At 35.9% G+C, this 15,166-nt stretch overlaps 1 protein-coding gene across 1 annotated transcript in view; it reads right to left on the bottom strand.

Moving 5' to 3' along the window:
* Positions 1-320: 320 nt before the first annotated feature.
* Positions 321-15,166, bottom strand: part of TOPAZ1 (testis and ovary specific PAZ domain containing 1) — a 42,112-nt gene continuing 27,266 nt past the window's right edge. The window contains exons 13-20 of the mRNA XM_026842906.1: positions 14,422-14,488; positions 13,240-13,414; positions 11,640-11,740; positions 8,148-8,313; positions 7,087-7,251; positions 5,785-5,988; positions 4,524-4,707; positions 321-3,259 (exon numbers count right to left, since the gene is read on the bottom strand). Coding sequence (XP_026698707.1) covers positions 3,046-3,259; positions 4,524-4,707; positions 5,785-5,988; positions 7,087-7,251; positions 8,148-8,313; positions 11,640-11,740; positions 13,240-13,414; positions 14,422-14,488 — 1,276 coding nt within the window. The 3' untranslated portion in view covers positions 321-3,045. The remainder of the gene's footprint in view (positions 3,260-4,523; positions 4,708-5,784; positions 5,989-7,086; positions 7,252-8,147; positions 8,314-11,639; positions 11,741-13,239; positions 13,415-14,421; positions 14,489-15,166) is intronic.

The raw sequence follows: 15,166 nt of genomic DNA, 5'->3' as shown, positions 1-15,166 counted from the left end.
AACACAAATAATCTTTCCAAAAACGTAGTAATCAGTGAAGAAAAATTTTCACAAAGAGAATTCCTCATGCATCTAACAACATACTGAAGGAGCGAAGTGTTGTCTAGACCTAGCTACTGAGAGCAGCATAGGAAAGTTCTTTTGCACATTTTTCTGTCTCTCTGAAAACAGGTAAACATACATTTTATTTCCTATATGAAAAATTAAATATATCAAACAAGTTGCTTAATCTCAAACACAGAAGTTCTTTCAGCTACTAAGAAACAGTACCTTATACCTGGGGAAAAGCAAAACCACGGATATTGTCTACCGAGTGTCTGTTGTACTTAACTTTGTTTGGAATATTTTTTCATCTTTCCAGGATTGTTTCTGTCCTACATTGGATTGTGTCTTGTCTAGCACATGGAATTTCTGTCACCAAAATAGTACTGAGAATGTTGCTCAAGAAACCTTCCTGGTATTTTGATACACATCAAAATTGTACGGTATTTCAAGTGGACCCAGACGGTACAAAAATGTGAAATACCAGACTTAACAACTAAACTGTTATTTAAATTGCCTAGCCCTATGGTGATAGGGAGAAACACTGTATTGACAGAACATGAGATCCACCAGTTGTAGCAAAACTTCTGAGCAATGATATGGGGAGCTTGCTTTGCTCGTTAATATAAAACATGACTGAGATTGCATCCTTCAGCCGAGGATGATACTCAGGAGATGGAGCCAAAACGTTGCACCAATTTTACACAGTTCCAAGTTAAGCTAGAAGATCAATGATTAACCTCTGTCTGAAAAACAAAGCAACATTTGGAATTTTTTTCTGGGGATGATCCAAGTGAAAATTCAAAGTTGCTTATAATGGAAAAAATAATGCTGTCTCTAGAACACCCCAAGTTTTGAAGTCCTATAGATTACTAAGAGAATTCTGTCCTTCTGTGTGTCTCAAACAGTATTAGCCACATGTGGTACTGCTTACAGAAATGTGGGATTTAGCTGAGGTTCAGATAGCCTCTGTCTAATTCCAAGGGAGATTAAGCTACAAAGGATCTTACAATGAGTAATTAGCAAAAAATGACTTAGTTTTTCACTTCCAGTTTTAGTTTGCTGACACCTTCCAAAATTGCTCTTGCCCACTAATGCTGGGGTGGCTGGAAGAACAACAGTTTAGAGACCTCATCTGAAACCTGATCACTTCTTACCCAGTCTTTCAGCTAATGGGAAACTAAGTAGCAGAATGCTATTGGATTTGACCAGGTAAACAGCCTTACAAATGGCAGAGCCATCCTGGTGAACACAAAGTGGTGGAACCCAAAGTCTCTTTGAACTAGTGCCAACTGTTCTTCAAGGAGAATTCTGAGGTAAGGGGATTTTAAAGAAACACCATCTGATTTTTAGTACTGAATCTACCATTTTTTAGAAAGAAAGCAAATGAAATACTTACTAAAGAATGATACCCTATGAAAACAAAGGAGCCTCTATTCTTCCATTTTTCTGTACAAGTGGCATAGGAGGAAGGCAGTGACCCTGGTGGTCACCAGATTCAATCCTTTCTCTTCCAGCAGCAACTCCCAGACAGACTAGTTAAAGAGTGGTATCAAAAAGGGTCAGGACCCGACCCTGAAGAGGGTCAGGAATCTAACAACTGTCAATCAGGTTAATGGCACGAACCTCAAGACTAGGGTGTCTACCCCTCCAAACAAAGAACCATGGACATCCCTCCAAAACCCTCCACAACCATCCAGTGCTAAGATCCTGACAGATTTCATGATTCAGAGGCATGAGGGACACCTGCAATAATGCTGCTGGAACTGGGAAGAGACTCATGGTGCCCCAAAGGAGGGAACGATTTTTCAAACACTGAGGGCATATGCTACAATCTTGATCTCACTTAAGACAGAATAGCCTTAAAAACCCATTAACTTCTATACCCAAGAGAGAAAAAATTTTCATCACAAAAAACCTCTAAAGGGGATGGAGAGTAGGACCAAAAGAGATGTATTACTGGCATGTTTGTGAAGGTTGGTACTGGAGATCTAAATTAACACTACAGAAGTGGGGAGCTCAGGCAAGCATCAACTTTGACAGAGGTCCCACTGATTTGTCACAAGAGTTTTCCAATAAAAAATGTTTGGTTCTTCCTACTCAGGCTGCAGATCAGTATAAGAAGTGTGACTTACATAATTCATGCTCCAAATCTGATTCAGGATTTGCAGGCAGAAAAAAGAATTCCTGAAGAACCACTAATGCTAGAACCAGCTTGCTAGAAGCCTCCATCTCATCATGCAGTTGGCAGAAACTAAAAAATGGGCAAAACCTTCCTTCTTAGAACACAATCAAGAAAGCAAGTTTTCCGTATCAGTGGAAGTATGCATATATACAAATGTGAAGCCATATACAAGTTACTATCAAGACACAACTAAAGCTTCAGCTGTGAGCAACTTGTGTAGACTCTCTCAGTTATGTGAAGGAAGGTATCCTGTCTGGCATGTCTCAAGTGATTTTGAAGTTAAGTTATTCCCAGTGCTTTTTACTTGGTTTTTGGAGTAAGAAAATTAAGATCTAAGGGGCACACAGATGGAACAATATCCTCACAAGATATTGCGAGGAAGACAAAAGGAAACATGTATTCTACAGACTTGGAAGTAACGTGAAAAAAGTCTCACCAAAGAACAGCAGATAACACTCAATCAATGCACTTACATATGATCACCTGCTGGGAAAAGAGTAACAGTGCTAGATTCTCCATAAAATAGGAGAATGTAGGTTCTGAGGCTGCAGCTTCCTCATTATCTAATGATGCCATTACAAAACACTTGTGTAAGTCAGTGTGACAATCTATACAGTTAGGGAAAAAAAATACTGTTTCTACTGTGCTACTATCTGCATTATCATCAATATAAGTATTTAGAAACACAACTTGAGTTTGAAGCTTTGCTGTAAATCAGTAATGCACAGTCTGAACACATGGGAACTGCCTTTATTAATCTGTATTATAACAATGACTGCTTTAACCATTAAAACCCTAAGATCTTTACTATTTAATGATTACTGAAACAGCCAGACCTTCCCAGCCCATTTCATATTTTCCTGAAGCCATTTTAGAGCAGATGTATGCTCCAAGCTGTAAACTTCTTCCATATTAATATTCATTGTCATATGCTTAAGAATAAGCTTTGGATCAGATATACGAGCAGCCAGACTCAGTCTCTCCACTGCCGCGTGATAGTCACTGTTATTCTGAACTTTCTGATCTTCACATCTGTAAGTGAGTTCCCACAAATACAAAATTAGGTACCATACAGGCCCTGTGTCACTTGTTTGATGCTTTATACTGGCAACAAGATTACAGAAACATTAAAATAATGCACTGTGTTTGCATCACTTAGATTAATTTCTAGACAAATTTAGGCAATTGTTCTGAAGAATTAAGAATTTAGAAAAAGTATATTTTAAACGTATTTTATGGTAATCAAAAGTAATAGAGTTTAATGCCACTGCAAAGTAGGTCTGCAATAATCACAGCACGTTTCATGAAGAAATGTTTAACGCTGGGCTGGAAAATTCAGTAAAGGAATGTAAACCATTTTATGAACTGGATGTAGCAAGAATTCAGGTACATGCTTGAATCCAAAAAGATTATACTCAATTTTGGCATGTAATCACTTCTGGAAAAAGGATGTGCCTAAGTGACATGTCTACATTTTTGCAAGCGCAGAACTTACTCTTTAAGCAAACAAGCAAAGGTACAATAGCATACACATTAAAATGAGATAAAAACCTTCTCATCTATTAAAAGAACAAAATTAAGAGATGTATTCCTTGGGAAGGAAGGCAGAGTACTCAAGTTTGAGATGCCCCTGTTCATCCTTCTTAACAGATGTAGCTTTTCTATGAAGTTTCACATTTTGATGCTGAGCCAGTCAATCTCAAGAGAAAATGGCGTCTTGAAAAATAAATTATAGGCATAATCTAGTGACAGTGGTTGGTAGCTTATGGACAAAAGGCAGAAGCAACAAAACACATTTTCATCTGAAGGTATTAAGTCTCAAAGAAAGGGGAAAAATCCCTAACAAATTTATTATTGAGATATCCCCTATAAAGAGAATCAAGTAAAATGGCTTCATGCACTTTTCAAAAAACAGCCAAGAAATGTTAGAGATGCTTTTTGAAAGGACTAACATTTTGACTCTGCCCTTCTGCTCCACTGCTTAACCTCAACACAAGCAACTACACACCAAAATATCAAGCTATCCTGGTTTTGAAAATACAGTACACTCTTAGTGCAGTAGGCACATTCAGTTATGGAACACAGACCAATATCCCTCTGGAACAATTACTTTTCTGCTATACACATGTAAAAATAATAGTAAAAAATGCCCAAACATTTACTGTTCTATAACCAGATTAAAAACAAGTTTAAAACCAAACATTCTCTTTCCTAGCCAATGGAAAGTAAGATCTCTCATTAATTACATGATCCCACAGATAAGTATAATCAAAATGGTACATATCTGACAACAAACCTTTTCAGTATTATTTGAAGAGTCTGACGAATAGCAATTGGACTTTGAATATCACAGGCATTTGAAACAAGAAACATTTCCATTCTCAACAGCATCTCAACCTCAGACAGATAAGATGGAATCATCAAAAGTTTCTGATATGAATTTCCCTGCATTGGTGGGTAGCAACCCCATAATAAAGCACCTGAGAGTAAATGCAGAAATGTAAGGAATTAGGATTACAAATACTGAACATAGATCTGTTTTCTTCAGTATGTGGCTAAGAATGTGGAAAGAAAACAACCCCAAACTCTTAATGGATTTTACTATTTCACCTGTGAGATGGCCTGATTTGAAAACAACAAACAGTACTTACTCATAATATTCACTGTTGTAAAATGTTATTTTTATCAGTGAATATTATCAGCAATGATTAAAAACCTGTCAGAAGTCCAGGGACTGCAAGTGCATCATAACACAAGTACAATTTATGACAGGTCAGACAGCAGCTCTATTAACTGATCACAGTGAGAGGACATTTGAAAAGCATCTCCCCCTTTGCTCCCCTGTCTTTGCCAAGTGATCTCAGAAGACCCAACCTATACAGCATTTAAAAAAAAAAAAAAAAAAAAAAAAAAAAAAAAAAAGAGGTCAGGAAAACCAATAATTTCCAGGATGGGAGGGATGGACTCCTTAAGCTTATTAACCGCCACAATTCTAAAACGGATCAAACAGTAAATGATGTGACAATATGGAGAGATGGCTCTTGGTAGACCCTATCAGGGCGACACACCCAGTGTTATCTTAGCTCGAAAGTGGGGAGTTGAAAACACTCAGACTTTTAGCTTTTATTTGAAAGGAATTTTCTTTTAGTTAGGATAAACTTCTTAGCTAGACCTCTGAAATCTTAAATATTAATAATTTTACCACCACAGCTCTAAACAGAAGTATAAAGAAATCTAATTTGCCTAGATGAGAAAGTGAAGATGATGCACTTTTAAACCATTTCAGGGTTCACATTTTTGAAAATCTGAAACTGAACATAAAAAATTAATTTCATCAGAATTGCATTCATTTCATGCCAGGTAGTACATAGTCATCAGATTTTCAACTGTCGCTATTTCCCAAGAAACTTGGTTACAAATAAATTCCCGACTGACACAGAAAGCACTGTTTTGATCTTACAAAGTACTCTTACCCCTTTCTCCCCAACATAACATGCTGTTATAAGCATGATGTTCAAAGAACATAAGGGAAAGATATTGTTTAAGAAGCAACTTACTTTTGTAATAGGTCCTAGCTTTAGACCACAAGCAACTTCTTCCCAAAGCTGTGATTAATCCTCTAAGTAAAAAAAATTCAATAGCTATGTTTTTGGAAAGCATGAAGTCTACTACAGAAGATGAGACCCCAAGGTTCTTGCTCTCAAAACAGGCATTTAACAGCTTGTTAAAAAGGCAGCTGTACTGAGAAACAGCTACAGTATCTGAAATGAAAGAAGAATATTAACTACTGAATTAAATCAAATGCAAATCTAATTGAAGAACTGCTTCTCAATCAGTACCTAAACCAGGACTCTTGCTTCTATCAGCAAAATGGATCGAAGTTGAGATAACATGTGATAATGCTTTGTTCACCAAAAGTGTTTTCATAATGTTAGTTCATTTACATTGTGAAAGTGTTAAAGTCCAAACAGTAATTTGCTGCCAAAACCATCAGGATCAGATAAACACACATTCACCTGCCCAAGTCTATAAATACATTCTTCACCTGATCTCTCAGACTTAAAATTTGCACAAATAAAATCACTTTGGTACTTCAAGTTCTGCTTCTTCTCTTACTCTGAACTGTCCACTTCCTCTCAACTGTCCCCTTCTTGGCAGGACTTAGTAGCCTTGTATCCACCTCATGCCTCAACGGACTAGATCCTTTTAGGATTCTGTAAGTAGAGAGTCTTCCAACTCAGCCCTCCTAATCTACCTAGAAGCACACACTGGCAAAGGACTGACACCTACACACATCAGTCAGCAGAGGTTTCCTGAGTGCAGCCTAAGTAACTACATATCAAGTACCCATCGAAAATTTGCCAGATAAATTGAGTCCAAAAGAGCACTTGGTTTTAACATGATATGTGAAAGAAGCCTAGGTTTTCTGGCTCACTTATAGAAAAAAACCAAATGTATTCATCTGAGCTTAAGATAAAATTAATCACTCCAATGATATCCCTATTTTAGCTTATGGTACAGACTGTGCATGATCCTTAAAAATGTAGTGGGTTTTTCCTTTGCCTTGTGTAACTGAGACAACTGGAAAAAGAGGACAGGTGTATAAACTCTGTGCATGTGTATGTGTGTATGTGCATGTGTGTGCGTGCATGTGCGGCAAAATCTGCAGAGTACGATATATATTTTAACTGACATTACAATACATATTTTAACTGACAATACGATCTTTGGAAAAAAAAATTGGCTTGTCTAAAATGATCTTACTTCTTCAACAACTTTTAGCTGGGAAAGAAACAGAATAGTACAGAATCATCCATTAAATTTTTAGCTCTTAACACAGTACCTTTTTCTTTACTTACCAGAATAATTTTGAAAACCTGGTAAGTTCCGCAGAACTTCAAATGCCTGCCTGTATAAACTCCTCCTCAAGTATTTGTGCACTAGTATATATAACAGATTCTGTCGATTGATGATGTCCATTTCATCACAGGGCCACAATGGTGCATTTGTGGTCCACTCTGACTCTGTGGCAAACAACAGTGCAGTGTTACTTCTATGAACTGAAACTGATTGACACTGAAGACTTTTGGCCATTAGAAATATTCTGCAGCAGAAAACAAATTTCAGAATTTCTCAGAAAATGCAGTTCTAGTTGTTATTAAGTTGTTCCTTATCACCACTATTTTTCAGTTGTAAATAACCTCTTTTATTAAATATCACAGTAGTAAAATGGACTGTCACATATATGTACATAAATATGTATATATCTATGTACATATATAAATTTGCTATTCAATTTTATATATGTACATAAATATGTATATATATCTATGTACATATATAAATATGTACATATATAAAATCGAATAGCAAATTTTAGATCCTCAGTATTACTTTACAGAACACCTTCTATTCTTGTTTACCCTTTTCAGTTTCTTTTTTCAGCAGATCAGAATTTCAAAAAGCCAGTAACTATGCGTTATTTAATTGCAGAAATATGGTACTATTCTAAACCTATTTTACTAAATGTGGATACTGTGAGGGGTAAAGGAACACTACATTGACACAAGCCTGAAAATTTTTTTACACTGAATATCACCTGGCTCAAAGGAAATATACATGGGGCAGAGTCACTTTCCAAGTTGCACCCTTTCCTTATTATGGTAGGCTTTTGAGTGGAATGGTGCTGATGGCAGACTACTGTGAAAACTTTTCTAAAAAAAATTTGGTATTAGTCATAATATTTCTTAATACTTATCAAAAAGAATACTAACCAGTAAGATGCATCACATTTTTTTTGTTCCAGTATTAACTTTATTTAATAACACAGACCAGCTTTTACCTTTTATCTGAAATCTGTTACAGAAGGGGACTGTTCAAATTTAAGTCAAATCTCAGGGTTTTTATAAGACAAGCTTACCTCTCAATACCCGTGTTGCTCCATCCAAATTTCCAGTTTTAAGAAAAATTTCTGCAGCTTTATTAACAATTTGACATCTTGATGCTAACCTCTCTGCACCTGTAAATCCTTTCAAGACTGTAAAATTTATCTGTAGCTCATACAATTTATCCAAAACCATCCTTCCCTAGCACAAAAGGGAAAGGAGGATGGTCAGAGAAAGCAATTATATCAGTGAACACAGAGTATATCTACACAAAATACAGTGGATTTACTCTGGTGATACAGATTTATAGGCATCAGTTTAGTTATCTAAACTGAAACAGGAAAAAAAAAAAGGAAGTATAGTAAAATTTCTAATGAATACTAAGTTAAAAATCGTGGTCATGTGTGTGCCCGCATTGTGGTGGCAGAACAAGAGTTGCCGAGGTAGAAGGAAAGGGAAGTTTAGGAGAACAGAGAAGTCGACAGAAAATGAAACTTACTAATTAAGAAACTAATTTTTTGTAAATATGCATATGCACATACCTACTGTGGACTGACATATGCTCAAAACTGGAGACTTCTGAAGGCCTACAGTTATCTACAACGGTTTATCACAGCACAACAAATAAAAGAATACTAACTATATCATTGCAGTTAACATTTAAGGTGTAAAGAACCCATTCAGGTTTATGTGGTTGAAGGGAAAAAGTATGTACCAGAAAGACTCAGGTGAAATTCTGACAGTAGAAATTTGAAATTTAAGTGCAAACCAGACAACATACAAAATTAAGGAAGATCTGCATCTATTCCATCCTTCTAGCAGAAGGAAGGACCACTAAGAAGTGGGTCTTTTTGGAAAGCTTGCAGCTTTAAGCATAAATGATCTATAAAGGAAGGGCACCCAAGTGAAATTCAGTTGTGGAATGAGATCCTTAACTGGACAAGAACCCAATCCTCTGAGGTAATAAGTTGGGTAAAAACAAGCCACAGCAAAGTCTTTCAAGATACGAAATAGTTAAAATAGGAAGTGGATTAAATAATTGCCAAAGGAGCATTAATGTTGCAGGATTCTCTACAAGTAGATATCCAGAAAGCAGTCTGGTGTTGCTTGAAGAGCTGCCTCCATAGAAGACCTATTCACATCTTTCCAATTTGCATTTGAAAAGTACATCTGTTTTATGATCTTTCCTTAGCTCTTGCAAAGAATATTCTCTTCAGGACCAAGAAGCATATGTACTTTACCCCTGAGAGCCAGAAAGCATGAAAACCATGTGATAAAGAGATGTGATGTTCATGAAGGGAACGTGATCTGAAAAGCACATCTAGAGGTTTAGGTGGTCCAACATATTCATAAAATGGCATAAAGCACGTCCTAAAGCCAAAATTACTTTGGGCATAGCAGGAAGAACAAATCCATTACTACCTTATTTTCTGGACCACTTTTTGGAAGACACAAGACACAGGATCAAGCAGATACTAGCCCATAACCACAGTATTAAGGACTTATCCAGTACATATAACAGAGTGAAACTGGTTGGAGTACGATAGGAATGACAGTTCTAGTTCATCCCTGAAGCAGAGATCAATTTGGCATCTACCAGTTCTGATAAAAATCATTCAGAGCACAGCCTCATTCACCCTCCCATATGGTCAACACAGGTTGTGTATAAGACTGTTGGTGAGGATCTTGGTGAGCAGTCTGTTGAGAGGTGGTTTGACACCCAACACAACATTTCTCAAAGAAGCAATAATCTTTTGCTCTAGACATGAAAATATCATAGTATCGTAAGAACTGTTTACTTTCAGTAATTCCTTGTTATACAAGAGGAACACTACACATGCTTTTGACAACTTGCACCTCTGAAATCAGGACATGAAGATAAACCTCTTTGGAATATCAGAGGTCCTGCAACCCAAATATCAGGATCTCCCTTAAGATGGATCTCAAAAACTGCTACAATGTCTAAAGACATTTCCCTACAAACACTGAATACATGCTGTCTCTGCTGAAAACAACAAACAAAATCCAAGCCAAACAAAGCTCTTTGATGTGTATGTGAGCACTGTCCACTCCTCAATGCCACAAATTTAGACTACCTATTCTATGGCCAGGAATAACTTCACTGTTGTAACTGCTGAGTTTTGTGGAACAAAAATGTTTAAAAAAGGTCTAGTGCATTACTACAAAAATGCTAATGCAAAGACCGTATCTCTTTCCCTTTACTCCTCAACAATACCACATTGTGTTGCAGCTTGATAGGAACCTGCTAAAGATCATTCAGCTCAACAAGTTGATGCTGCAAAATTAATGATTCCTTAAAATGGATGTAGTGCTTCTAGACTAAGCACCTCTTATCAAATATCTCCTGGGACCTGGGTTGATTCTGGAAGCAGACTGAGCAGTGCACAGGTTTTGCATAACAAAATTCCTGAGGGTCATCACCTAGAGACAAGTCATGCAAACCAGAAAGGGTTCCTCAATTCACAAAAAAAATCCAAGAGACAAAAGGGGAGAGTGTTTGCTTTTGTTCACAAAAATACATGCTATAAACCATCTTGTATGGGATGAGGAAAATCCCTGTACAGTGTAATTACTAATTGTAAAGATCAGGCCAACTGATACAAAGGTAAGTTCAGAATATGATCACTGACCAAAATACACTCCAAAATCACTGGTGGTTTATATTATTTCTTATGCTGTCACTGGTCATGTTGCATTGTACAGGAGATCCAGCTTGATACACTGCTTTCTTCCAGGAAAAAAACATGAATTTAACATTGAAACGGATCTTGCTGTAGTGAACTTATGATCAATACTACGTGAGGCCTAAAGAATGTAAAACATCCAGTGAAAGGTCTAGTCTCTTAACTGTGGCCCTCTGTAATACTTGATAGCAAAGAAAGGATTGTAAAGGTCCTTTCTTTGTGAGGTCTGGGTTTTTGCAAGATTCACAGATCTTACAACCCTAGATTGAATGGAAGAAAAGCACTTCTAGTGACATTCTGGGGAATGAGCAGTTCACCAAGTGCAGTAGCAGCCTTGCTATACTTCTGTCTTCCTGGCCTTATCCATTCCATTTGAGGTCAGGTTCAGAAGCATCAGTGCAGGAAAGGGCCCACTCAAACTCCTGTAAATATTGCTTGAGTCGGGAAGTCTCAAAATACAGCAGTATTGCCAGACAGAAGAAAGTGATTCTGGGAAACAATCCCACCAGCACCTTGCTCCAATATCTCAGGATGAACTGTCTCCTAATCCAGATTCATCCTTATCTCAGAAAAGTCAAAAGCTGAACCTGAACAAATCAAGTTTCTAGGTTGCAAGACAAAGTTATGATGGGCTCCATAGTAGACTACTGCTCAGAAAGGCAAAATAAAATGCTTTGATCCATCTGGACAGTTAAGAAGTACTAAAATGGTGCGAAGGCAGGTAGCACATCCAGCCATTCAACTAGAGAAACACACTTTAACATGTAGAAAAGAAATGACTCATTCTTTTTCTTGCAGTCAGGTTCCTATAGTCCAGTATACCTTTCTCCACTTCAGTACTTTGTGGTAAGAACACATTACACTTATCCCAGTCCTTCCAATGAAAATTCTATCTGCTTCATTATGTTGTGAGTTTTTTATTACTGGAAAGAAAAAAAAATTTTAATTTTACATGTAAATGCAGTACACAGTTGAAAAACACAGTCATTGTAAAAGTATTAAATATACTTTCTGAAATATTTGCCATTAAAAGTAGTAACTTTCCAAGTCTTAACACCTGACGTAGGGTAAATAACTCTAGTTTATTCAGAAACTATTTCATAGTAGTCTAATTCATCCATAAGATGCTTAGTCATATAATGGCATAATTTAGTAACATCATTGTTTGTAAAGTAGGCTTTGCATTTTCTGGCACCATGAAGAACAGCTGGCAATTACAGAACTGAGTAATTACAATTTTTTCCAACCATATTATACAACCACTTTGGAAGAACTGTTGGCATTCTAGAGCAGTGGTCTTCAGAGCGGTATGAGCACAACACACCACTTGGATGTTGGAAGAATATATTTTTTTGTACCATTAAGAAATAAATAAAATATTTTAAAAACTAGTGTTTATTTCATCTTTATCTCATCCTTTTAATTTTTATTTTTCTGTATGTTTTATAATATACTTAATATATCAGTGCAATAGTACATGTATATAATTTATAAATAAATAAATAGGAGGTAAGTGCTCAAAATTTTTTTACTGATAGAGACCCCTATCAGTTTGGAGACCACTGCTCTAGGGAAGACAAAGTTCCAAGCCCCATCAAAATTTTCAGTGTCACAGCTAGAAGTTGTAATAGGTGTTTTATAATACAAGTCTGTGATCAGAAAGGTCATGCCACATATCTAGAATAAATATTCATCATGTCTTAGTAGTTAATACAGGTTGAAAGAGATCTGAGTCATCCATTACAAAGTGTTTTAATATCCCACTGACACCTCACTGAGCCTCAGTTTTCTGCAAACTTATTAGGAAAAATGATACAGATATGTAAATGAAGGGGCATAGGGAAGAAAGGTATAAGAAAACCTGCCAGAACTATTAAAAAACTAGGTGTTTTATGGACCCAGCCCTTGCAGAAATTCTTGGTTCTTTAGAGAATGAAATAATTCTGAAAATTGCAATTACTAAAAAAAACCCAAACAACCAAAAACCAAATTATATACATGATCTAACCATGTTCAGTGTGTTATGAAATATACAAATATATATATTTGTATTTACAGTTCTGAAGTTTATTTATGCTTTTAAGAGTGTGACACTTCACATGACAGTATTTAAATATATTTGTCCTGAGAATAGGACATTCTTAACAGAAGACCACCACTTTAGGTTTCTTTTCTTGATTTCACAAACCTCATATATTCTTCTTTCAGAACTTTCTTTGACTTCTAAGTGTAAGCACTGTGGATTTTACTTCTACTAGAAAATGGCTTATATTAAGTATTTTAGCCAATTGTATTTGTACCTCAAGAAATTCTGAATATTGTAACATACAAAATTAACTAATACCCAGAAAACAGTATACAAATTTGGTTTTTTACCTCTTTTAAAAACTCTACAAAGAACAGGGATGCATCTTAATTTTACCTGCATCAGCAAAATCACAAAAAGGAACTTCTTGTCTGTCTGTCTCAGAATCTTTGATTAGTATTTCAGCAATACATAAAGACAACTTCTGAAGATCATCAGAATGTTCACATCCAGTTCTCGCACTGACATACAAAGCTCCCAGCTTATTCCAATCACTTTTTTCCTTGCAATGCTGAAAAAAAGGCAAAGGATAAATATAAGCCAACCTGCTTCCAGAACACCAACAGAAAATATATTGACATTTGAGATACACCCGGAAAAGACTTAAAGCAGAAAAAAGATGCAGATGAAACAATAGTGCCAAGAATGTCCATGTTCAATATGCCACAGTAACATGTTGCCTAACTTGCATGGACTGCTAATCACTTTTGTCCCTCAAGAAATTAAAATTCTTTTTGCATTTATGTCATGACCCCAATTAGGGAAGTTCATAACTTATTCATCCTATTTAAGAACTGGCATTCATCCAGTTCTTACTAACTTTTTTTTTCCACGATGCATGCCAAATTGATGGTTATTTTCTATACAAATTAGTTTTTTGCTTGCCAGATCACTTGATGACTTTGGCTTTAAAGGAGTAAAAATTCAGTTCTGGTTCTTCCCTTCTTAAATTTTGGTCTCAGGATCTGTGCAGCATGTGATAATATATAAATTATATGATAACTGTGCATAATAAGTAATTTGTCCTTGCATATGAAAGATGCAAATGTGCAATTAAAGAATTTTTATAGTATTTTCTTATTCTTTAAAATACCTTCTTAGTGTTGCCAATTATAGCCTTTTACAACTATGCCTTGAATTCTATCTGCTAAATAATACATTAAATAATTTTTTTGGTGAGGAATGAGGTACCACTACCAATTACAAGCACAACAAATGCAAGGCATAGAAAATAATTGCTTAAAGTTTTAAAATCTCTGAATTAGATGCAAAACCAAGATAAAAACTACAATTATGTAAAATAAAATACTGACATCACAGAGAAGCCAAAGATAGTTTTCCCCTGCATGTTAATCTTTCCCAAATATGGCTCTGCATAAAAATATTCTATCATAATCCCAATATACTTAATAATAAAGCCCATTAATTTTAAATGATGTAGAAATTGCTATTTCTTGTAGGTTTAAAACTAGTCATTGTTAAGTATTCCAACAGGCTTGAAAAATGCACATACTGTACCTGAACTTCAGCCACTGCCAAGTTGAAGTTAAAAAGCCACTTCTCTTCAAGATGTCTTTCCTGAAATCTTCCAGAAGAAAAAAATATTATTACTTAATTTTAACACATCCTATTGAACTAAACTATGTACTAGCAGAAGGTGAACAACAAATTTTCATATATGAACTAAAAACTGATGTGATTCTTGATCCTATTTACTACACACTATTCAAACTCGACACTGAAAACAGACAGTTATGCCAAGGGAAGTCAGTACCTGTACCAAGCAAATAACTGAGCAGAGCTGTTTTCACAGAAAATATTCCCTTGTCTCAGTAAAAGTGTAACTGAAAAGGTATGAACAAGACTTGTAATCCATTAAGTAAATTCAGAACTGTATTGTATGTATTTCTGACATAAGGGTAAGGAAAAAAGTTAATTACACGAAAAAAAGTGCTGTTCAGCTTCAAATCTCCTGGAGCATAATACTTTATTCTGATGCTGCCATTGAAACAATGGATACATCTACCCAGTGCGATGCTATCATGCTGAGATACATAACCTACACATGAATGAGCTAATACATGTAGTTGAAGTAGCACAGCCGATTAGTCTTTATAGATATAGACTGTTTGTGCTGAAAACATATACATACTGAGGCACCCTGGAAGGGGTCATTCCTCGGTGAATCAGATTTCTGATCTGAAAAGTGATAAAAATTACTTCCAACATGTGTAGTAAGTTGCACTAGTAAAACACTGAGATC

The sequence above is a fragment of the Athene cunicularia genome (assembly GCF_003259725.1).
Source record: "Athene cunicularia isolate RWA chromosome 2 unlocalized genomic scaffold, athCun1 chr2_part1, whole genome shotgun sequence".
NCBI lineage: Eukaryota > Metazoa > Chordata > Aves > Strigiformes > Strigidae > Athene > Athene cunicularia.
Note: the sequence above shows the minus strand (reverse complement) of the source record. Positions and strands in the feature narration are given on the sequence as shown.